General features: G+C 39.0%; 1 protein-coding gene across 9 annotated transcripts in view; it reads left to right on the top strand.

The window, feature by feature from the left end:
* Positions 1-25,468, top strand: part of ubr4 (ubiquitin protein ligase E3 component n-recognin 4) — a 220,003-nt gene that overhangs the window by 162,939 nt on the left and 31,596 nt on the right. For 8 of the 9 annotated variants that reach the window (XM_069918724.1, XM_069918722.1, XM_069918723.1 and 5 more), the window contains 13 exons: positions 1,389-1,470; positions 1,565-1,738; positions 4,955-5,076; positions 11,307-11,504; positions 12,212-12,292; positions 12,520-12,607; positions 12,770-12,897; positions 15,354-15,461; positions 16,405-16,524; positions 18,254-18,444; positions 18,790-18,963; positions 19,166-19,265; positions 22,467-22,685. In XM_069918724.1, the coding sequence (XP_069774825.1) occupies positions 1,389-1,470; positions 1,565-1,738; positions 4,955-5,076; positions 11,307-11,504; positions 12,212-12,292; positions 12,520-12,607; positions 12,770-12,897; positions 15,354-15,461; positions 16,405-16,524; positions 18,254-18,444; positions 18,790-18,963; positions 19,166-19,265; positions 22,467-22,685 (1,785 nt within the window). Of the gene's footprint in view, positions 1-1,074; positions 1,280-1,388; positions 1,471-1,564; positions 1,739-4,954; positions 5,077-11,306; positions 11,505-12,211; positions 12,293-12,519; positions 12,608-12,769; positions 12,898-15,353; positions 15,462-16,404; positions 16,525-18,253; positions 18,445-18,789; positions 18,964-19,165; positions 19,266-22,466; positions 22,686-25,468 lie in introns of those variants that run through there. The other variant, XR_011351775.1, reaches the window with a different exon arrangement.

Here is a 25,468-nt window from a genome sequence, read left to right on the forward strand (position 1 = left end):
AGAGCTCCCGATACTTCGACCCATTCATCCGAGCTCCCGGTGCACCAAATGTGGACTTAACTGTCTGGACCTGGACATCCGCCCACCTATCTGAGCTATTAATGCCCCCAACATGAACTTACCACCTAGTCCCAACCACCCGCCCATCCAAGCTCCACACACCCCGAAAAATATAGGTACTTACTGTCATCAAAAGTATTGTGTGTCACAGTAAATGCCCTAAATTTTACCCTAAAAAATAGACCACAAAATTCACTATTACACACAAAATTCAACAATTATACAGTATTTGAACACATTTGAGAGGTCAGGAGGTGAGCCATAATTTAGAATGGTTGACTTTCAAGAACAATATTAATTGAATCTGTTGGACATTATTTTGGGATTGCATTTAATTGGATGCTTTTATGCAAAACTTGGAAAAAGGTGATAGTAACTACTGAATTGTCATAATTTCAGAATCTTAAAATGAAGGCATTTGATGCCTTGAAAGAGTTAAGCACAGTGGCCAGATTTCTCCTTTTGTGGTCTTATTTCAAATAGTATGAAATAACATTCATCACAATTGAATTCTGTGTCTGAAATGCATTTATAAGCATGTGAGAAACTGAATTTCAGCGCTGGTCAAGTGACTTGACCAAGTAAGAGTTTACCAGCTATTGTATCAATTCCGTAATGCATCTCCATTAACTTTCAGGGAAGACAAATCTTATTAGAAGTAGGAAAGATAAAAAGGTAGCACCTGTGGAGAATGCAACAGATTTCACCTAGTCTCACCTTTATCAGATGTTAACACGAGAATTAATCCTTTATAGTGATGTTTTTGTTGCTGCCCAAATAAAATACGTATTTAATTTATCTGCATCTTAAAATTATCTTAAAACTATGCCTAATTATAATTATCTGAATTCTTCACGAAAAAGGCAACTATGGCTCAAACATGAAATCACAAAAACGGAATGAAATCCTGATTCTGGAGCATAAGAGGAGATCTGTCAGCGTAAGAGCAGTCGAGTTTGCCCTGTACCTTAGAAACTGTCTGCTGCATTGTTCAACACATTCTTATATTTTCAGCCAGAGTTGTCATCTGGCTACAATTGCCAACGATTCATTAGTCAATGGATTAGAAAACTCAGCTCCAGATCATTGGCCTTTAAGTCCAACTGGGATTTACATTTCTCATGTGTAAAGTGAGGACAGAAGTCGCCCACAGTCATGATATCTTGCCTTCCTCATGAGAAATGGCAATGGAATGAGAATCTAGATAAATTCTTCACCGGTAAATTTAAAGAACTTTTTTAAAAAAAAAGTATTAGTTGAATCACCTTGTTGTATTGTGTATAAATTCTGATACTGTAAAAATAAGCATCACTTTATTTGCGTTTTAGGAAATTGCTCATTTATTAGCACTTGAAGAGGCAACACTCAGCACTGACCTGCAACAGGGATATGCTTTAAAAAGCCTTACAGGTGAGATATATGCTGAGTGTTCTCAAGCCAAGATATACACCAATGCACAAAATGTTGATTGTAATGTGATTTGTGTATCTTTGTTCTTTTTCAGCGCTACTTTCATCCTTTGTGGAGGTGGAATCAATAAAACGTCATTTCAAGAGTCGCTTGGTGGGCACCGTGCTTAATGGTTACTTGTGTCTGCGGAAACTTGTGGTTCAACGAACCAAGCTTATTGACGAGACACAAGACATGTTGCTGGAAATGTTGGAGGACATGACAACAGGTGAAAAGACGGGAAAATTTGAGCTTCCTTGAGGCCTGAGCACTTTGATGGAGAAGAAAAATGTTTAAGTTTATGACAGATATTCACTATTTAGGGGAAAAAAAATCAATAATTAGCTTAGCTCAACCTCTGCAGGCATGTTTGCATTCATGGCCTGTTGATTCATACATGATATAATGCATGGTGTGTGTCATCAGTGACTCAGACATTAGTATTCTTGCCTTTGAGTCAGATGCTTGAGAGTTCAAGTCACGCACGGGGGATTTGAGCTGACAGGGCGTCACTCCTAGTTCTGCAGTATCAAGTCCTGTCTTTTGAATGAAATATGAAAAAAAATTCTCTGCCTTATTGGCAACAACTTGAAGAAGAGTAGAGAAATTTTCATCGTATCTTATCCCCAATGATTATCATTAAAAACTAATTAGTGGCATTGTCACATTAATGTCTGGAATCTAATACATAAATACACATAGAACATGCTGCCTCCGAGGTCAACAACTTAGTTGGAAATCATTTGGCTTATTGATTCCTTTATCAGCCCTCAAAGTTATTTTAATTTTAAATATATTTACCTTATCTCGTTCTGTTCTGTGCTACATTTTTTCATGCCAGCATGGACTCAAAGCCTATCATCTCTGGTATATTTTTTTCCTGAAGTGATTCACACAAAACAGGGACCAATATTCAGTTAACCATCTTTAATAGATATGGACAAAAAAAAACTCAGTCCATGCTTTATGATATCATGTCTGTTCAATTGAGGCCTTTCTATTCGAGATAGTCCACCACTTGCTCTTCTAAACTCTTGGGAATATTCTATCAAAGCCAGAAATTTTAAAAATCCTATCCTTCGTTGGATAAAGGGATCAACGTGTACACAATCCATTTTAATCTTACATCTTCCATACTTGGCAGCACAATTAATCTGCAATGAAACCCCATATATCATTTATTTTATTTAGCCATTCAGAATGGTAACAGGCCCTTCCAGACCACAATCCTGTGCTGTCCATTTACACCCACCTACAACCCCAGTATGTTTTGGAGGGTGGGAGGAATCCGGACCACCCAGAGGAAACCCACGCAGACACTGGGAGAATGTACAAACTCCTTACCCAGGTCACTGGTGCTGTAAATTTGTCTTCTAAATTGTTTGCATAAATACATAACTCTCTATGGTTTACGTACAAGGATACACTAACATTTGCTACTCCTTGTTCTAAAAAAAAATTCTAATTTTCTAACCAATTTCACATTTCTGTATTTCCATAAGATTCTTTTACTTTGTCATTATTCCTTGGCTCAACCTATGCCAGTTTTTATGACTTTCTGTGGTGAGGCCCTTTTCATTCATTCATGTGTCCCATGAATTAGATCCTTTCCCTTCTGTTGCACATTTCCAAGCATGTCTGAGTATCTTTTATCGAGCCGTGACATCATTACATCAGAATATTAAGATTCTTTAATTTGTCTAAAAATAGAACTGATGGAGTACTCTAAGCATATTTTTCCCATGTTTCTGAGGTTTTTTAACTTTTAACAACTGTCCCTTACTATGACCAGCTAGGAGTTGACTTATTTAAAGACCATAAGACGTTGGAGCAGAAATAGGCTATTCGGCCCATCAAGTCTGGCCCATGATGAGCAGGTTCGCTTTCCCACTCAGCCCCCAATGTCCAGCCTTCTCTCCATAAACCTTTGATTTCCTGGAGCTTTCATTTTAGCAATAAAATTACCAGCTTCTCCGCCTTGATGTTGAGGTGATTGACCAGAGGCCAACCAGGCACTGCTTCCTGGTGACTTAATATTCCTGAAGAGTTGCCATGTGTTTTTTTTCAAATCAACCCGAAGTATTGGAGAAAACTCAGTCCACAGCTCCAGACAGCAGGTCGACCACATAATCAATAGCAATTTGCAAGGAACAGAACATTGATCAAAAGTATCTTTTCGCCTTTATCTTTGTGATGTATATTTTAATTATATGTATAATGGAATCTGATGGGTAGTTGGTTAATTTTTTCTGCCATTTTGTCTCCTGTTAAATGTTTGCCATTTCCCTGATGTTAACATAGATTCAAAAGTCAGAAAAATGTTCATTGTTCAAGTCCAATTATCTGAAATGGTCAGGACTGGACCTATTTCAGAAGACTGAATTTTTCTGATAACTGGTCATTTTTTTAAAAACAGCCCAGTAGCAACAGCAAATTATTTGTATCAATGTTTAAACAACAAGGCAATGCTTTTTAAGCATTAAAATAATGTTTAATTCTCACCAAAAAATGCCGCCGCTGATTCCTGACACGTCCTCAACTCCGCTGCCGATCACAGAGACCTCCCAACTGCAGTTGCTGATCTCTGAGTGTCCCCACCGCTGCTGCCTTTCCCTGGGGAGGCTTCCTGGGCCGGTGGAACACTCACTGGTGAGTTGGCAGGCTCCTGTCTCCCTGTGGGCTCGTTCTGGCAGGGGCTGTTCTGGCTTTACGTCCTGGTTCTCGATATTGGAGCCCAATACAGACCCAATCTTCGCCTGTGTTCAATCCCCCTCTCCACCGCCACCAAAAATCACTAACACCTCCCCACTGAGGTCCCAGGAGCACACAGTTTGAGGGGGAAAGTTGGAGAGAAAGGTCAATAGGGATAGGTAAAGAAGAAATGGAAAGAGAGAGGGGAGGGAGTTACCTGAAACGAGGACAATTATCATTCTAATTTCATGCTGGGTGAATTTTTTTCAACCTGTGAGGTTGGTTCGGCTCCGAGAAAAAATTGGATAAATGAGGATTTCTGATTGTTTCAAATATCCTCATCTGAAAATTTTCAGAGGCGAACAGACGTCACTTCCGGGTCCAAAAGAAATTTCAGATCAATGAGGACTTTGGATAATTTGATTTTGCATAAGGCAAAGGAGGAAAAACCCAACACCCAACCCCAACCAACCAATTTTCCCCTGCAACCGCTGCAACCGTGTCTGCCTGTCCCGCATCGGACTTGTCAGCCACAAACGAGCCTGCAGCTGACGTGGACTTTTTACCCCCTCTATAAATCTTCGTCCGCGAAGCCAAGCCAAAGAAAAAGAAATTGGAGTTGTACTGTAGTTGGTATTTTAAGTTTTGTTTGTGTAGTTTCAAGCTTTTAGTAAAAGTCTAGGCCTAGTTACTTGGAAGTGAGATGATATCTCCCTATAATACTAATCCGATTCTAATTCACATATTTCTGTAGGCACAGAATCGGAAACAAAAGCATTCATGGCTGTCTGCATTGAAACTGCTAAGCGATACAATCTTGATGATTACCGAACACCAGTCTTCATCTTTGAACGGCTCTGCAGCATTATCTATCCAGTAAGTACAAAGGAAGAGAGGAGGTGTTCACAATACGAGGCTGTTGGACAAATTAACTAAATAAGAACAGAACAATCTTAATACCAGCCAAAGATTGAGAACCTATTTGAGATTTGCATCACGTATTTCTTCTCAGGATGATGAGGCGTTGTGAAACCAACACTTCAGACAAGTTAGAATGAATATGTGGCTTAAACAGTGGTGCAAGAGGGAGAGTTTCAGTTTCTTGGGGCATTGGAACCAGTTCTGGGGCAGATGGGACCAGTACAACCAGACGATCTACATCAGTGCCCTAGGGAGATTGTTTTCTCGTCCTGTTGGGGAAGGGGATGGGAACCTACAAAGAAAGAATGAGGAAGGTGGTACAGAGACCAAAGCTAGAGTTAGGAAAGAAAAAGATAGGGCAGAAAAGTCAAAAGCAAAAGATGCAGAGGTTACTAGATTATTTTTTTTAAACTTAAAATAACAAATAACCAAAAAAAATCATTTTTTATAGATAGATATATATATATATATCTATCTATGAAAAAAACAAAAAACCCTCCCCATCCTTTCACCTCTTCAGCCAGCTCCCTTAAGGGGAGCCAAATATAAAAACAGAACAAAATATATACAATATTTCAAAGTATTTCCAAATTCCTATAGTCCAAATAAGAAGACCACATATTAATAAAGAAGGAATAATTATCATGCAGGTTACATGTAATTTTTTCCAACGGAATACAAGCTCTTAATTCATTATGCCATCGAACTATGTTAATCTCCACATTATCTTTCCAAGTACTAGCTACACATTTTTGTGCTACAGACAACGCTAAACGTACAAATGCAATCTGAAATTTATCCAACCCCAATCCCTTCAAAGAAACCATATAGCCCAACAAAAAAATCGATGGTTCTAATGGTAATTTAAATTTGAACAATTTTTCCAGAACCAACCTAATTCCTTCCCAAAATGGTTGAACTTTAACAGAAGACCAAACGGCATGTAAAAAAGTTCCAATACATGATCCACATCTAAAACAAGAATCTGAATTACTAAACCCATATTTTTTCAGTTTTTCTGGAGTCAAATATAACTGATGTAAAAAAAATTATAATTAACCATTCCATATCTTACATTTGTCAGTTTAGTTACACTTTCATGACACATAACTTTCCAATTCTCTCGAGGGATAACATAAGTTAAATCACTTTCCCATTTAGTCCTAGATTTCTCCCATTCTGGTTTATCCATACTTTCTTGCAACAATTGATACATAGCCGAAATATAACCTTTCTTTGGTATAGAGGAAATCAAAGATTCAAATTTCATCAACATGGGTAAATTCATCTCTTTACCATAATTATCTTTTATCAAAGCTCTGAGTTGATAATACACAAATAAAGAATTTACAGATATATCAAATTTTCTCTCAATTGATTAAAAGAAAGAAACTGACCTTCTTCAAACCAGTCCTGAACTATCGTTATACCCTTAGAATTCCATCTCTTTAAATGATTATTGAACATTGAAAAAGGAATAAGCTGATTATGATATAATGGGGTTTGAATTGATAATTTACCCTTTGATCCTAAAATCATATTTTTTTAACCCATATCCTTAATACTGGCATATTACATTCCTGTAATAAGTTCACATTCCACTTAAGTATAAGCTGGTGTACCTCAACTTCAGAAATACAAGCCATTTCCACCTTCGCCCAACTCGGGGGTTGGTCCACATCCATCAATCTACGAACAAATTTCAACTAAGCTGCTTCATAATAATTTTGAAAATGAGGTAACTGAAGTCCACCTAATGCATATTTCCATGAAAGTTTGTGCAAGGCTACTTGTGCTAATTTTCCCTTCCATAAAAATTCCCGCATCGCTCTATTCAAATCCTGAAAAAAACCCTTTGAAAGTAAACATGGTATCGACTGAAACAGATAATGGATTCAAGAAAAAATATTCATTTTAATACAATTTACTTGGCCAATTAATGTTAATGGAAGATCTTTCCATTTAATCAAATCCATTTTAATCCTTTTTAATAAAGGAACAGTTTAATTTATAAAGATTGATGATCTGCATTTACTATTACTCCTAGATATTTAATTCTATCTGACCATTTAAATTTTATAATATTTTTATATTCTGAATAATCTCCTTCCCCGACTGGCAATATTTCACTCTTATCCCAGTTTACCTTATATCCAGATAACTCCAAATTTCAACAAACAATGTTGTAAATACTCCAGATTGCTCTGGTTCCGTCAAATACACCAACACATCGTCTGCAAATAAATTAATCTTATATTCATCATCTGCAATTCTCATCCCTTTAATTTTATCATTCTGTCGTATTGTCTGAGCTAACTGTTCGATAGCCAATGCAAACAAGGCTGGTGATAATGAACAACGCGTTAATTTAAATGGTAAAGAAGTTTGACCATTTGTCACCACCCTAGCAATTGGATTTGTATATAGAGCCTTAACCCAACCAATAAAATAAGGGCCAAAATTAAACTTCTCGAACACGTTAAATAAAAAATTCCATTCAACCCTATCAATTATTGTTTTTTGGGTTGCTGTCTAGATGCATTCACCAATGTTATCAATCTAAGGATATTGTCAGATGTGTTTCTATTCTTAATAAAACCTGTTTGATCTATATGTATCAACTGAGGTAAATATTTAGCAAGTCTATTCGGGTCATTAGATTCTAAAAGGACAATGAGCATAAGGACACTTTATCTGAATACCTGTAGTATTAGAAACAAAGTTAGTGAACTTGAGGCGCAAATCAGTACCCAGGCATATGATTTGGTGGGCATGATTGGGAATTAAATATTCAAGGGTATCAGGTAAGGTGAGGTGGCGCTCTTAATTAGGGATGAGATCAGGCAATAGTGAGAGATGATATAAGGAGCAGAATGTTGAGTTCCTCTGGGTAGAGATTAAGAATAGTAAAGGGAAAAAAATCAGTGGTGGGAGTTATCTATCGTCAACCAAATAACAATAGCACAGTGGCATAGGCAATTAACCGAGAGATAGCTGAAGCATGTAAGAACAGAATGGCAGTTATCGTGGGGGACTTTAATTTCCATGTAGATTGGAAAAATCAAATTGATTGAGTTAGTCTGGAGGATGACTTCATAGAATAGCTTTCTTGAGTAGCATGTTAAGGAACCAAGAAGGGAGGATGCTATTTTAGACGAGATAGGTAAAATTAACAATCTAGTAGATAGGGACCCTCTTGGAAAAAGTGATCATAGTATGAATGAACTTAAGGTAGATCTAAAACTAGTGTATTATACTTGTACAAGGGAGACTACAACAGGATGAGGGAGCAATTGGTCAGTCTGGACTGGGAGCACAGGCAAGTTGGCAGAACAATTGAGGAACAGTGGAAGACTCTCAGATTTTTCAGTGCTCAACAAAAATATATTCCATTTTAAAAATAAGGGCAGTAAGAGTGCGAAGAGCCAGCCTTGGTTAACTAAGGAAATAAAATAAGGTATAAAATTAAAAGCTCGTGTACAAAGTAGCCAACAGTAATGGGAAACTGAAAGATTGTGAGAATTTTAAAAGGCATCAAAGGACAGATAGCAAAAAGAAATTTCTAGATATATAAAACAGAAGAGGGCAGCTAGAGTCAACATAGGTCCCTTAGAAAATGAGAAAGGGAGATTGATATTGAGTAATGAGGAAATGTCCGAAGCATTGAACAGAAATTTTGTCAGTCTTCATGGTGGAAGACAAATCCAGCATGCCAAAGAGTGGTGATAGGGATGCGAAGGGAGGTGAGGGCCTTGATTAAAATTATTGTTACAAAAGAGATAGTGATGAGCAAGCTAATGGGACTAAAAGTGGACAAATCCCCTGATCGTGATGGGATGCATCCCAGGGTACTGAAGGAAATGGTAGGAGTTATAGTCAATGCATTGGTAGTCATTTACCAAAACTCTATGGCAGGTCCCAGCAGATTGGAAGACAGCAAATGTCACACCACTTTTTAAGAATAGATGTAGGCAGAAGATGGGTAACTATCGTCTAGTTAGCTTAATGTCTGTAGTCAGAAAAATGCTTGAAGCTGTCATTAAGGATGAAATAGTAAGACATTTCAAAAGAAGGGGTTCCATCAGGCAGACACGGCATAGATTCAGAAAGGGCAAGTCTTGTTTGACAAATGTTCTTTGAGGATATAATGAGTGTGGTAGATAGAGGGGAACATGTTGATGTTGTCTATTTGACATTTGATCAGGTGCTGCACAAGAGACTTATCAATAAGATACCGATGAATGCAGTCAGGGGAAGTATATTGGCATGGATTGAGGATTGGTTAACTGACAGAAGGCAAAGAGTTGGGATAAATGGCTGTTTTTCTGATTGGCAGACACTGGTAAATGGGGGCTGCGGGGGTCAGTGTTGGGCCCACAACTGTTCACCATATACATTGATGATTTGGAAGAGGGGACTGAGTGTCGTGTAGGCAAGTTTGCAGATGATCCTAAATTGAGTGGAAAACCAATTGTACAGAGGATGTGGAGAGACTGCAGGAGGATACAGTTAAGTTAGGTGAGTGGGCAAAGGTCTAGCAGATGGAGTACAGCATTAGTAAATGCGAGGTCATCCACTTTGGTAGGAAAAACAGAAGAGCATGCTGTAGTGCAGAAGGACTTGGGAGTGAATTGAAAAAAGTTGGGGTTACAACAGATTATTAAGAAGGCAAATGGAATGTTGGCCTTCATCACTAGAGGAATTGAATTCAAGAGCAGGGAGGTCATGCTGCAACTTTACAAGGTTCTGGTGAGGCCACACCAGGAGTACTGTGTGCAATTCTGGCCTCCATACTTGAGGAAGGATTATACTGGCCTTAGAGGCAGTCCAGAGGAGGTTCACCAGGTTGATCCCAGCGATGAGGGGATTTTGACCTACAGGGAAAGACTAAATTGCCTGGGATTGTACTCGAGCTCAAAAAAAATGGGTAGAGATCTTATGGAAGCATATAAAGTTAGGAAAGGGATAGATAAGAAAGAGGCAGGAAAATTGTTTTCACTGTAGGTGAGACCAGAACTAGGGGATATAACCTCAAGATTCAGGGGACTAGATTTAAGATGGAGATGAGGAAAAATTGTTTTTCCCAGAGAGTAGTAAATCTGTGGAATTCTCTGTCCATGGAAGTAGTTGAGGCTACTTCATTAAACATATTTAAAGTTCAGTTCGATAGATTTTTACATAAAAAGGGAATTAAGGGATATGGGGAAAAGATAGATAGGTGGAGTTGAGTCAATGATCAGATCAGCCATGATTTTGTTGAATGGTAGATGGAGCAGGCTCGACTCCTGCTCCTGTTTCTTATGTTCTTGTGTCCTTTCCAGTATCTGGGGATCTATATTCACAGCATTTTAACCTATTTTTGTCTTCTATTTGTCGCTTTATTCTTTCAATTAATCAATTATTGTCATTTTCCAAGATTTTTAAAAAATTTCCCTTTATACTTTCTGTAAAATATGCAACAGTAACTGAAGGAATCTCTGCCACTTTGAGCTGTAAGAATTGTTATGTTTCTGGAGTATGTCATGGTTAAGCGTGTGTAAACTGAACAGTGTATTGAAAAAGTTAACAACATTGGTCTCACACTTTCAATATGGTAAAGTAGGTTGTGCCTTTGTTTTAAAAAAGAAAAAAGGCATTGATGCAAAGAGGATGACAGAGGAAGTTTGTTTATCAAGTGGGTTCTGAGGAAAGAGGGAAAGGAACAGAAAATTACTTGGAGAAATCCAAAGCATGGTTCTGAAGTGGCAGGTAGTAGGACCATATGTTTGAGAGTGAAAATGATTAAAGGGTCAGAATTAGAGATTTAAAGCGTTGGGGATGTGCAGCTGGAAGAGACTGGAAATGAGGAGGAGTAATCTCTGGAGGGCTTGAATATATAGGGAGACAATAATAAATAGGGATGTAAGAAAGCACTCTGAGAGATGGAACAGACATAGAATTAAAAGTTGAACTCAAGTTGAGTAGAACTGTCTGATCTTAATAATAGTTAGGGAAAGAAGGATTGGTATATGGGGGAGTAAGGATGGTACAGTGGAAGGAACTTTGTAGGAAATGAAGGCTGGGCTCAGTGTTGACAAGTATTCTGATCGTTTTTTGTAAATGGACACTTTTTTGTGAGATTGTTCAATGTTATGAAATCAAAAGCAAGGATGAACATCTTCCTCAATAGATTGCTGTCTTGGCAGGAAGAAAATGAAGTGACGGAATTCTTTGTGACCTTGGAAAAGGATCCACAACAAGAAGATTTCCTTCAGGGCAGGATGCCCGGAAATCCCTACAGCAGCAATGAGCCTGGTATTGGACCTCTCATGAGAGACATTAAGAACAAGATTTGTCAGGATTGTGACCTTGTAGCACTGCTGGAAGATGACAGTGGGATGGAGGTATGAATCAATATAGAAACAGTAAAATCGCTGTCCTGTCTCCAAAGAAATTCTCATTATTAACTCTCACAATACTTGTGTTGTAAATTTAAGATTGCAACTCTATATTATTTCAAAAATTTCTTCTCCAGATGTGGGTAAGGGTGAATCTGTTTTCCCATATCTTGTGACCCTGAAATGATGATGAGTCAGTTTGAACTTGTAGTCCCTGCTGTAAAATGTTCTCGTATTGATATTAACATGAAGAATTTCAAGATGTATTGAAAGGTACGGGGAAGTATGATCAATTCAGAACAGGATATACCCTTTTCCCTTATCTCATCTTTAGTTGTAAAAGTAATCTGCAAGGTTTTTTTTCCGGTTCCATTGATTTATTTGAATTGCATTTTACTGTTGATTTTGATTGTTTTGCTGTTTGCTCTTCTCCAGCCTTAAAACATTTTTTCTGCTCTCTTCAAATTATCGCTCCTTCCTTACCCAAATCAGACTGGCCCAGTTGGGGTGACATGAAGTACCAGTGATGCCTTTTCCAACCACTCTTAATGACAAACTCCACATCCAGATTAATTTAACTTGAGACCTAAAGTTTTGGATGAGTTTGTGTCATTTTAGAGAATTTGACATGGATCTTTGGTTATACTGAAAGGTTGTAGCACCTACTGTGTTTGGTGAATTCACTACTTTAATGACAGTTGTTTTGTTTTCAGCTCCTTGTGAACAATAAAATCATCAGCTTGGATCTGCCCGTGGCTGAGGTATACAAAAAAGTGTGGTGTCCTGCTAATGAGGTGAGTGCAGATCACCAACAGTGCAAGTGCTATGTGGAATGGATTTAAAATTAAGGCATAAAGCTATATCCATTAAATAAAAATTTGGAGGGAAGTTGTTCATAGGGTCCAGAGAATCAGTTAAAATAAGTTGGAAGAAGTTGACAACAGATTAGTACGCATGATTAATGTTTGGCACAATGGAGCTTTAATTTAATTCAGTAAATTAATGCTTGAATATTGCACAGGGGGAACCAATGCGTATCATCTACCGAATGCGAGGGCTTCTCGGAGATGCAACTGAGGAGTTCATTGAATCATTGGATTCAACTACAGGTAACGACGCAACTATGTGACCACAGATAGCTATGGTACTAATCATGCTTTCACTTATCCCAATCAAGTTCTAAATCATTAAAAATGTATCTTATATCAATGCATAAATGTTTGTGCTCTGACTGCCGCACTGCTACTTTAATGATTGTTTTACCATTCTAGATGAGGAAGAGGATGAGGAGGAAGTGTACAAAATGGCTGGTGTAATGGCGCAGTGTGATGGTCTTGAATGTATGCTAACCAGATTGGCTGGAATCAAAGATTTTAAGCAGGGGCGTCACCTTTTAACTGTGAGTGTCAAGAGTTGGTGATTCATGAAATAATTATTTCCAGGTGTTCCAGGCAAATATTAAGACTCATCATTCAGGCAATTTTATGTATTGAATTTCAATTTGCTGATCATTTTTCTTTTTGTACATCCTTGATCTTTGAACATTTTTGTTTTCCTCAGTTCTTTCCAAATTATCACGCCTTACCCCACCCCCAAAAATAGGATGGCCTGGTTGGGATTGTGTGAAAGCCTGGCTTCTTTTCTTCCATTCACTTTCAATGACAGAACTCAAATAAAGCCTGAGTTTGCATTCTTTTATTAATTAGTGCTTGAATCAGCTATTAAGCTTTCACATCCTTTCCACAAAGAACACAAACCTCAGTGACATTCCCCCCACAGTATTACGATCACAAGACCAACCCAGACAGTGTACTGGCCGGAAGCCAGATCTTGCCAGGAAATGCCATTAAATTTGGGATTTCCACATGTGAGCAGGAAAGTGAAATGTATTGATGGCTGTCTGCTGGTGTATTCTGGACTTCAGGACAAGCGCTGTTTCAGCAAATCACCACCACTCAGAAATGTTGCTCAGAATCAACTTGACATTGGACTTGATGTAGGGAATCTTCTCCAATGGTTTCAGTAGGGGAGAAAACCTCAAGTAGTCATGATATAGGTTTTAGATTTCTTTTCAATGATAGTTACAAAGAGCACAGAGCATGGTTTAGCCAGTTGTCGGAGTTTATTCGCAGCTTCAAGCAAAGTTTGTTCCCTTTTTTGTTGTCCCCCCCTTACATCCCCATTCCTTTTTACATTTACTGACAGAAGAATCTGCTGCCTTACAAAGCCTTGTCACTGAGGAGTGCACTGGCCTCATTCAGCAAATTCTCACCAAGTGAACTGCATAGTGCTTTAAACACAAACACACCAAATGCCTACATCACTACTATATCAATTTGTGTGCCCTTGCTGCTTGCTCTGAGTTCTTCCAGAATTTGACCTCCCAAAGTACATTACCTCACACTTGTCTGGATTAAATTCTATGTTCCACCTTTCTGCTTAACTTTCCAGCTGACCTATGTCCCACTGCATACTAAGAGAACATTCTTTGCTATCCATGAGTCCAGCAATTATTGTGACACCTACAAATTTACTAATCACCAGCTGCATTGTCATTCAAGTCATATAGCTATATAATATACTAAAAAGGTCCAAGCACCAATCCCTCCAGTACATCACTTGTTACAGATTTTCAATTTGAAAACAACCCATCCACTATAATCACTGGTCCCTATTACAAAACCAACTTTGGATCTGGTTTGCTTTAAATTTCTGGACAGGTGTACAAAGTAGGACCTTGTCACAAGCCTTACTGAAGTTCATATAAACCATGTCTCTTGCTCTGCCTTCATTAATTTTCTTAGTTACCTCCTCAAAAACATCAGTCAGATTTGTGAGATGTTGTCTCCCCTGCAAGTGAACATAAATACTTTTCCTCAGAATCTTCAAAAATGATTTTTTTCCAACAAAAATGCTTGTCACAGCTACAAGCTGTGAAGGACTGAATCCCTTATAATAGCAGTTTGTTAGTAATTTAATTCACATCTCAATACACTAGTCCATGAGGCTCTCTGTGTAGAATGCATGGTATTGTATCTATTTCTGAAATCCAACAGTTACCTCCAGTAACAGTGGATTTGAAGCTGCAAGAATCATGGAAATTGAGTTCTCATGAGAAACTGGAAAATCTAGATCTGCTTTCCTAGAGCTTGAGAGATCTTATTGAAGTCTACATGAGTAGGAGAATCTAAGATGAGAGGGCAGAATTATCAGGTGAGGGGATAGGATTTAGAATTGATATGAAGGGACAGTGTTGGGTAAATGGAATGAGCTGCCAGACAAAGTGGTGGACACAAATACATTACCTTCCTTTAAAAAAAAAGCCTGGAAATAATGTGGATGGGAGGGGTATGGGCCTAATGCAGACAAATGGAACTGAAGCAGGAGGACATGTTGTTTTGGACTCCGGCCATTATTAACCTTTCGCCATGTATTCTCTGGACTGGATCCATGGGTAAACCTTTACAGTATTAAAGTACAGTACATAATTGAGTATAAAACCAGTCCTGGAAAGTAGAGACACGGAATCCAAAGCATTAACGTGGAGAAGCTGGGCCAGTTTCTGTGCTATCTGACTTTTTGATGACTTTTTAAAAATAACATTTTCTCCACATACAGCCCCTGTCCCAGTCATGCCATTGATCTGACAGCATGCTATATGCTCTAGATGTAAGTTGGTGCTTTCACATATTACTGGGGTAGGAAAATCAATCAAATAAGCATCCCTCATGCTTGATTTCCCCTGATGAATTTGAGAGAATACGTAATTTGAAAAAGGGTTAATTTTGATACATCCTTCAGTATTTACACGGACAAAATGAAGTTAAGTATATCATGTTGGTTCTTTCCCTCTAGGTGCTGCTGAAGCTCTTCAGTTATTGTGTAAAGGTCAAGGTGAATCGACAACAGCTGATTAAACCAGAGATGAACCCACTCAATGTCATGCTAGGGACACTTAATTTGGTAAGTTAGATGGAAATATTGTAAATTTAAGTTCTTCATGACCTCTCCAGGAAATGGCTGCGGAGACCTTCTGTCTACCCATAGCTGTCCTTTCTCTGCTGGAGTCTACAATTAATGACAGGTTTCCAGGCTGTTTTGCGTTTATATTCTGAAAGAGAATTGAATGTTTTAGACAAGCCATTCATAATGGGGGCCACAGCCTTGTTTTCTTTTCACCTCAATTGACAATTTAAAAAAAAAAAAATTTTTTATGTAGTTGGAGAGAAGTCCAGAAACCAAAACTTGACTGCTTAACAGGGAAGGGGGACACAAAAACTTTAAGCAGAGTCCTCTGAGGGAATTATCTTTTGCTTCTCTTTCTCTAACTATGAGGCGTTTCAGGCAATTTCTGCCGATGGTGACAAAAGCAATTCTGGATGATATTACACTTTTTATTACATGACAATAAACGAATCTTGAAGAGGTCAATAGCCAAAAAAAGGTTGAGAATAGCTGTTCGAGACAACCAACTCTATTGTTAGGAAAATGTTAATGATTCATATAGAGAAGAGGTTTTCAAAGTTTTTCTGTTCACTCGTATACAGTACCACCTTAAGTAATCCCTAACGCCATAGCTGCTCTGTGGTTAGTCAGGGATTACTTAAGGTCGTTTTACCTTTGCTACATTAAGGACACTGTTTGACCAATTGAGACACTGTTTGACCAGCATTTTGTGTTTTTACTTCAACTGCGGCGTCTACAGATTTTCATGATTTACTTCTGTTTGTGATCTTTGCTTTAAAAAAAAATTCTGATACCTTCATGGATTTTCTGGAATTGGCAGACCCTAAATTGAAAATCCATTGTAGATTGACAGCCAGAATTTTGCTTCTGCTAACCAGAAACCATTTGTTCAATGAGTCAAATGTGATAGCTTTTGTTGTTTAATGCATTTTTTATTTAGGCATTACTGGCTGAACAGGAGAGTAAAGATAGTGGGGGTGCAACCATTGCTGAGCAAGTGCTGAGCATCATGGAGATAATTCTAGATGAAGCAAATGCGGAGCCACTGACCGAGGACAGGGTATGTATATACTCCAAATTCTCAGGATCAAGCATTTTCTTTTAACTTGAGCCTAGAGGCAGGTGTTACAAACTAATATAATCTTATTAGTACTAACAATGGAGCATCCATGGAGAATTCACCAGACAATGGTAAATTCAAAATAATAGCATTTCTTACTTATCTCTAAACTCAACTCCAACTTAAATCCCACTGTGTGCAAATGTAGATATGTGTGTGTTCAAATTCAAAACATCACATTGTAATCTCAAATCTGAAAAGTCCATTTTAAACCAGCATCAAATATCTTGTTTTGCTTGAAGATATTTAAATCGCAGTTGAGAAGTAATTATGAAGCACTTTTAAACATTGTCTTTAGATCTCTTTAAACTCGTAAGTCTTTTGGATGAGTTTTTGAGAGATATTTCTTCTTCTGAGTGATTTCACAAACTCCCGCTTTTCTTGCCTGAGAGCTATGGAGTCTGTTTTCCACTAATTTCCTTCTTAATCAAGAGCAAAGTGGTCTTACGTACTTCACAGCTATTTGTTTTGTGTTTCCCTTTTCCAGGAGTAACACAACAGTGCCTTTTCTGGTTATTATAGCTTCAATTCCAAAACTGTCTTCCTTATTTAAAGAGGCAAATGCAGCATTCCCTGCGTTCACAGGGATAGGTGCGATTATTAGGAAGGGGTCTCTGAATGGAGAGGGAAAGAGAGCTAGAGAAAAGGAGACCGGGATTGAGGAAAGTGGAGGGGTGTAATGGAAACTGGAGATGTTGATGTTAATGCCATCTCATTGCAAGGTTCCTGGAGGGAATATTAGGTGTTGTTCCTCGAATTTGTGGGTGATCTGAATGGAGAAGAAGGGGGTGGGGAACTGGAGAAAAGGAGACAGAAGGATACGGGGAGAGAGAGAGAGAGAGAGAGAGAGAAAAACAGGAGGGACCTTACAGAAACTAGAAAAGTTGATATTAATGCCATCTGGTTGGATAATGCCCAAATGGAATATTAGGTGACTGAACTGTTAAAGAAATGTACAGACCCTTTGGACCTACTATAATAACTGTCTAGAATTTCACTTCTGAATTTTTCTCAGCTCCATGTACCTTTCTAATAGTCTCTTAAATTTCATCTTGTACCTGCCTCCACCACTAGTGCCCGGAAGTGCATTCTATGCACCCCACCCCCCATGCTTGTTCCCAATACCTCAAAATTATGCCCATCATGTTAGCCATTTCAGCCCTGGGAATAAACCTCTGCCATCCACACGATCAATGCTTCTCATCATCATATACACCTCTGTCAGGTCACCACTCCGCCCCCCACCACCCCCCATCCTCTGTCGCTCCAAGGAGAAAAGATAAAGTTTACAGCCTCACCTCATAAGACCTGCTCTCCAATCCAGACAGCATTCTTGTAAATCCCCTCTGCACCCTCCCTATAGCATCCACATCTTTCCTGTGGTGCAGTGACCAGAATATTATTCCAAGTGGCATCCAATTAAGGTCTTGTATAACCGCAACATTACCTCACAAGTCTTGAACGTGATCCCGTAGTTAATGAAGGCCAACACACCATATGTCTTCTTCTATAAAAGTGAAATTCATCCCAGACACCATAAGCCTTCTTAACCAGATAATAGTAAGATGCCCAGCCACAATACTAGAACTGATGTATTATTTTCTCTCTAATCTTATAGGTCTGCCTTTCATTTAATTAAAGTTTTGTTAAATATATTTTTTGCCATCAGGGTAACCTTTTGCTAACAGGAGACAAAGATCAACTCGTGATGTTGTTGGACCAGATAACTTCAACGTTTGTCCGTTCCAATCCAAGCGTACTCCAGGGATTGCTCCGTATCATCCCATACTTGTCCTTCGGAGAGTTGGAGAAAATGCAGATTCTTGTTGATCGGTTTAAGCCTTACTGTAATTTTGACAAGTAAATGATTTAATTTCAGCATTTATTTGTGGTGCTGTGCGTGTGAATGTCTAAGAGTATTACAACAATTGCCTTTTATTAAACAATGAACAGAATTGACTTCCAATTTTAAGGAGGCTGATCTAACTTGTCACAGTTTTTGGTTTATTGAATTAAAGTGACATGAATAAGATATTTTTGCTTTAAACATGCAGGATGTAATTGGAATGTGTGATGACAAATATTCCTTTGCAAATTTGAGCCCTAGACACAGCATTAATTTTAGTTACTTTTTCAGTTTTCCTTCTGTGGGAATTGTACTCATGGGCTTCTTATTCCTTTGTTCCATTCGTATCCTTTTCTTAGATATGATGAAGAGCATAACACAGATGACAAAGTTTTCCTGGATTGTTTCTGTAAAATTGCTGGAGGAATCAAAAACAATAGCAATGGACATCAGCTGAAGGAACTTATCCTGCAGAAGGGAATTACCCAGAATGCATTAGAATATATCCGGAAGCATATTCCAAGTGCCAAGAAGTAAGATTAATTTCGATGGCACCATTAGTTTTTACTTTAGCCATGTCACACATTCTTTTGTGCAAAATAATTAGGGTTAAAGTTAATGGACTAGCAGCTATAGGGGTCTGTATATACCAGGAAGAAGATTCAGGTCATAGAATTGTACAACATCTGGAAGCCCACTCTTTCTGAATTTTAACATGTTATTATCTGCTTACAGTCTTGATGCAGATGTGTGGAAAAAATTCTTAGCAAAACCATCCCTTCCTTTTATTCTTCGCCTACTCCGGGGATTGGCCATGCAGCACCCTCCCACACAGGTAAGTTCCCTTCTCTGATTTTAGCATGTCTCCTTATCTGGCTCATGTACCTGGTGTTCTGCCACCTTGCTACACTTAGTCAATTGTGTTGAGAATTAGAAAGCAGAAAATTAAGTATTTAGTAGAGAACCACTACTCCTTAACAGGATCTATTTTTTTAAATCTCTTTCTGTTTTGACAATTTTCATAAATTCTCAAGCAAAGCTCCTGAAAAGCTGGTACAGGAAAAAAGAGAATAAGTTGCAGGAGAAATAAAGGAGCTGAGAAATGAGCAAGTTGGATTCTTTCCCTCCTCTCTCCACTTCAAGTCAAACCGGGATCTGTGTGGTTGCAGGGCTGCAGGAGCACTGGAAGCGAATCCACAGACATTCATTGACTCTGAAAGAACTCTCTTTTGCTTCTCTTTCTCTTACTGTAATGGGTGCCAGACGTCACTAATCGTCAGTTTTTGTCTGCCTTACAGCACTGTCGTGTAATATTACATTCTGTACTATTAGATGACTTTTGTAGGAATCTTGAATGTTGAAGTTCACTATTGTATCAGAAGACAAAACGAACTTTTTCAAATTTGTATTTTTTAAACTGATACAATGTCAGCTTTGAATATGAAAATTCTTGGTGTTACAGGAGCAAAAAGGTTGTTAAAGAATGGTCAATTATGGGTCTGTATGGGAATGCTCGGCCACCACAATCTAATGACCAGGTGTCAGAGTACAGATCTTGTTGAGAAACACAAAAGCTGAAGATCCTGGAATCTTTTTTTTTTCTTTATTTGTTTTTTTTGGGGAGGAGAAGGGAGGGGGCATTGAAGAAGGGAGGGGGGAGGAGAAGGGAGGGGGCATTGAAGAGGGGAGGGGGAGGAGAAAGGAGGGGGCATTGAAGAGGGGAGGGGAGGAGAAGGGAGGGGGCATTTAAGAGGGGAGGGGGAGGAGAAGGGAGGGGGCATTGAAGAGGGGAGGGGGGAGGAGAAGGGAGGGGGCATTGAAGAGGGGAGGGGGAGGAGAAGGGAGGGGGCATTGAAGAGGGGAGGGGGAGGAGAAGGGAGGGGGCATTGAAGAGGGGGATGGAGGGAGCATTGAAGAGGGGGAGGGAGCATTGAAGAGGGGGAGGGAGGGAGGGAGCATTGAAGAGGGGGAGGGAGGGAGCATTGAAGAGGGGGAGGGAGGGAGCATTGAAGAGGGGGAGGGAGGGAGCATTGAAGAGGGGGAGGGAGGGAGCATTGAAGAGGGGGAGGGAGGGAGCATTGAAGAGGGGGAGGGAGGGAGCATTGAAGAGGGGGAGGGAGGGAGCATTAAAGAGGGGGAGGGAGGGAGCATTGAAGAGGGGGAGGGAGGGAGCATTGAAGAGGGGGAGGGAGGGAGCATTGAAGAGGGGGAGGGAGGGAGCATTGAAGAGGGGGAGGGAGGGAGCATTGAAGAGGGGGAGGGAGGGAGCATTGAAGAGGGGGAGGGAGGGAGCATTGAAGAGGGGGAGGGAGGGAGCATTGAAGAGGGGGAGGAGAAGGGAGGGAGCATTGAAGAGGGGGAGGAGAAGGGAGGGGGCATTGGCATTCCGGCCCCAGGTTCCGTTCTCCTCTGCGGGAACATGTCAAGATGCTGGAATCTTGAGCAGACAAAGAATTGCTGGAGGAACTCACCAGATCAGACAACATCCACTGGTAGAAATGGTCAATCAATGTTTTGGGTCAGCGCCCTATATTAAAATATTGACTTGATAAAGGGTTCATGTCGACTGACCATTTCTGTTGTGCATGCTGTCTGACCTGCTGAATTCCTTTCAGCAAGTCTTTGAGATCTCATTGAGGCATTGCATAGCAGTCATCCCAAAGCCGTGCTGTGAGATGTTGCCAGCGTTTGAACTCTGTGAGGTGGGCAATAATAAGACTGCATTCATCATGCATCATAAGTTACCCTGAGGCCTTCAATGTAAGGAAAATTAAAGAGAGTCACACACACAAACTAGATAAAATGGGCAACAAGTTTCAATTCTTAAAAGAACTTGGTGAATTTACGGATTTTATTTTTCTCTTTGTAACTCGCCCATAAACCACTAAAATTATGGAAATTAATTTCACAGCATGTCACTGTGGAATTTAAAGTAGGCATCTGGATCATCATTCCAAGCCACTTTATCAATGTTTATATATAAATAGTCCAAAAGCGCATGGTCACTCAGCTGTAACTCTGAAGTGTTCTGATTGAACCAAGAAAATGCATTGTCACCCACATTTCAAAATAGAGAAGGGAACTTGTTGGAATGATCAATGGAAAATATGAATTTTAGACAAATGTGAATGAGAGATTTAAGGTACTGAGTGTTAGAAGAAATCCAGAACAGTGTTCGGAATATAACGAGTGAGACCAGGACGCGAGTACAAGATAGATTCAGAGGTCATGCCAGGAAGCCTTTCTCAGAACATTGGGATCATATCCAGAATGGCCATCTTGTATGGGTTATTTCTGAAGGCAACACTAGATTAGTTCAAGAAGCAATTGATTGAGAAGGGGATGAAATAATGATTGGTGTCCTGAATGGGCTGCTGCTGTCCTCTCTTTGAAGGGATCAGATGGGTTCTTGCCATTCTTCAGTACCCCTAAATGCAACTACCCACCAAGGTTGCTGTTTATAGTTTTTAATGAGTGTTGAAAATGCACAGACAAGATAAAATATATTACTCATTCTATTGTGCTTCTGGAATCCTTGATTATATTGTAAATGAATCCTCAGATAACATTCAGTGCACATTATGAAACTTGTTTGAATGTGAACCAGACCAGGAGCATATTCCTCTCCCTTTATTGTAGTGAAATATGAGTGCAACAGCAGAACCATATTAGTGTAAGCCCACTAGATAACCTGCATTCGTTATTTATTTATCGTTATTTATGCATCTGTAGTATTGTGTCTGCAAGAGGATTCTCCCATGTAATTTCTTGGTATGAAGAGCTTAATTTGAGGGAGCAATCTCATGTATGTATGGAATTCAACATGTGTCTTTCTATTATTAATGAAACATTTTAAAAAAATATATAATAATTTCAGCCCACAAGCCTGTGCTGGCCAATTACACCCAATAACCTCACCCCGGTACATTTTTTGACAGAATGGGAGGGCACAAGAATTCCCAGAATTTTCTGACCTTTATTTCCAGGTTTTCAGTTGTATTTAAACTCATTTTCTTTTTGCATCTTGTATTTTTAGATGTTAATTGGAATGGACTCCATCACAAACCTACATAAATTGGAGCAGGTTTCCAGCGATGAAGGCATTGGGACTCTGGCTGAAAACCTCCTGGAGGCACTGCGGGAACACTCCGAAGTCAACAGGAAAATAGAAGCAGCACGCAAAGAAACACGAGCAGAAAAGAAAAGAATGGCAATGGCCATGCGGCAGAAAGCACTGGGCACACTTGGAATGACGGTAAATGTTTTGGGACATTGCATCTACAAACATGATTATTAACTGTCCCCATTTAAAAAGATGGATATTATTCCAGTTCTTACTCCACTTGCCTAACCTGCTCCCATCATCATTTATTTCCCTTTTCTTCACAGTCCAGATGTTCTAGTCTTAAATGCTAACAGGTCTTTGCTTCAGTTAGTCACTGGTGGGGTATCCTTGTGATAAACAGAATCTGTGTGAGTGGCATAATTTCAATATCCAGTTTTTTGGGGTCCAGAATCGCACATCACTGAAGTTGATGTAAATTCATAATTAGATCTCACTTAATAATTTTTATACCATTTCATGAGCTTGTTATTTTTCAGGATTATATGCTATTGCAGTGCTTAACGCAGTGTGTCTGTTTTTACAAAACTTTCTATTCTTTTGCACCACTGAAGTTTCGACTATTCCTTTTCAACTAAAACATTAGTGACTGAATTCCACCTACTTTGTTTCCCATTCCACCAACATTGAAATCCTTTTGCAATGTGTCTTTAGTCCTTAGTTTGATTTATTATGTCTGCTATTTTAAATGAGTCTGCAGGCTTTTGAGCTCACTCATTCTATTTTTATATTCAAATTATTGATATTCACAGCAAGTCAAAGTGATCCTAAAGCTGAAGACTGAAGCTAGAGAAATAAATTACATCATTGCAGTGCCTTTCTTAATCTAATTTAGGGAAAATGGGCTTATATTCAGTGATCTCATTAAAATACATTTGTTCTATAATAATTCTTAAAGTTTGGTAGCTGTAAGCCCCCTTGTTTGTACCATTCTGTTAAAAGAGATCTTTCTTCTAAGTAATATAAGTTGTAAAGAACTTGGCCTCAATTTGGATGAAGCATAAAAAAGATTTATTAAGATAGCCTTAGCTGTAGCAAAAAAATGTATAATGTCAACCTGGAAATCAGAAGAGAGCCTGAGAATACTGCAATGGTACATAGAAATGAATAAATATATTCCATTGGAAAAAATAACATATAATTTAAGAAATAACATCACAGTATTCAAACAAATTTGGGAACCGTACGTGGAACACAACAGAACGGTCGTACCGCGGACCTCCACCCTCTAAAATGACAGAATGAGAAGAAGATGAAATGAACTGACCAGTGTGTAAAAATAGATGACACAATTTTCTTGTTTATTTTCATTGTGTGATGGCATGTTGGCTTTCATAAAGAGGGGATTGGAGTATAGGAACAGAGATGCCCTTCTGCAGTTGTACAGGGCCCTGGTGAGACCCCACCTGGAGTATTGCGTCCAGTTTTGATCTCCAATTTTGAGGAAGGACATACTAGCTATAGAGGGTGTGCAGCGCAGATTTACAAGGTTAGTTCCAGGGATGGCGGGGTTGACATATGCTGAAAGGCTAGAAAAACTGGACTTGTATCCGATGGAGTTTAGAAGGATGAGGGGGGACATGATTGAGGTATACAAAATTATCAAGGGGATAGACAGGGTGAAGTCGGATTACTTGTTCCCAATGATGGGGGAGACGAGGACTAGAGGGCATAGTTTAAGAATACAGGGTAGGCCCTTTAGGACGGAGATGAGAAAACATTTTGTTACCCAGAGAAGTGTGAATCTGTGGAATGCTCTGCCTCAGAGGGTGGTAGAGGCAGATTCGCTGATTATGTTCAAAAGAGAGTTAGATAAGACTCTAGTGGACAAAGGAGTTAAAGGTTATGGGGATAAGGCTGGAAATGGGTACTGATAGTAGTGATCAGCCATGATCTATAAAATGGCGGTGCTGGCTCGACGGGCTGAAGGGCCTACTCCAGCTCCTATTGTCTATTGACATTGTTTAGTGGGTTCAATGTATTGTATATGTTGAACGTTTAGTGGGTGGGGAAGGGGGTGGGAAGGAGGGAGGGAAGGGAGGGGGGATAAAAGAGAGAAAATGACATGGTGTATATTCAAGAGGGAAATGTTTGTGTGTATTTTGGTCAGTATGGTTCATAATGTGAAAAATAAAAAAAAATTTAAAAAAAGAAAAACATTTGTTGAAGATGTGACAGGGTTGATGTTCGGAGTCCAAATTGTCTGGCTTGAATATCTAGAATTTGGAGTTACAGCTTCAATGTAAGAGGCCAACCTGAGATAAGATAATGAGTTTATTGTCATACACATTGAACAATGTGCATGTGCACCAAAATTCTTAATTGCTCAGGCCGAGTGGGTACAAAAAAACATTCATTGGTATACTCAATTGAATTAATACAAGACAATAAGTACCAAAAAAAAATTAATTTCACAAGTGAGATGAAGAAAATTTTCTGTTGGAGTTGTGAACTTTGATCCTCAAGGTCTCTGGAAACTTGGTTATTTATAGAAGTTCAAGTGATTTGGTTTTTTTTTTAGCACTAAATAAGATGTAAGGATATGAAGATTGAACTTAGAGTTGATTAGAAACTCATCTGATATCTTAATGCAGGCAAGGCTCTCTGGTTTTATAGATATCAGTTCTAATTCAAATGGTTGTTGGTTCAAGCCTCACGACAAATCACATGCTGACTACAGTTCTGCACTGTCAAAATTATTAATTTTCAAATGAGACTGTGATCCTTCAGAAGGATGTGAAGATCCTGCAGCCCTTTGAAAATCAATGTACCTGTGCTGCATTTTCCTACCTTGACTGCTTAAAGGAAAAAATCAAATTTGTTAGACATTTGCTTTCTGCAGTCAATGTTGGCCCATTTTCTGGAAATGTAGCACTTTCTTAAAATTACAGTAGGTCCCCTCCAACAGTTAAACT

This window comes from Narcine bancroftii, chromosome 2 (genome assembly GCF_036971445.1).
Source record: "Narcine bancroftii isolate sNarBan1 chromosome 2, sNarBan1.hap1, whole genome shotgun sequence".
Taxonomy (NCBI): domain Eukaryota; kingdom Metazoa; phylum Chordata; class Chondrichthyes; order Torpediniformes; family Narcinidae; genus Narcine; species Narcine bancroftii.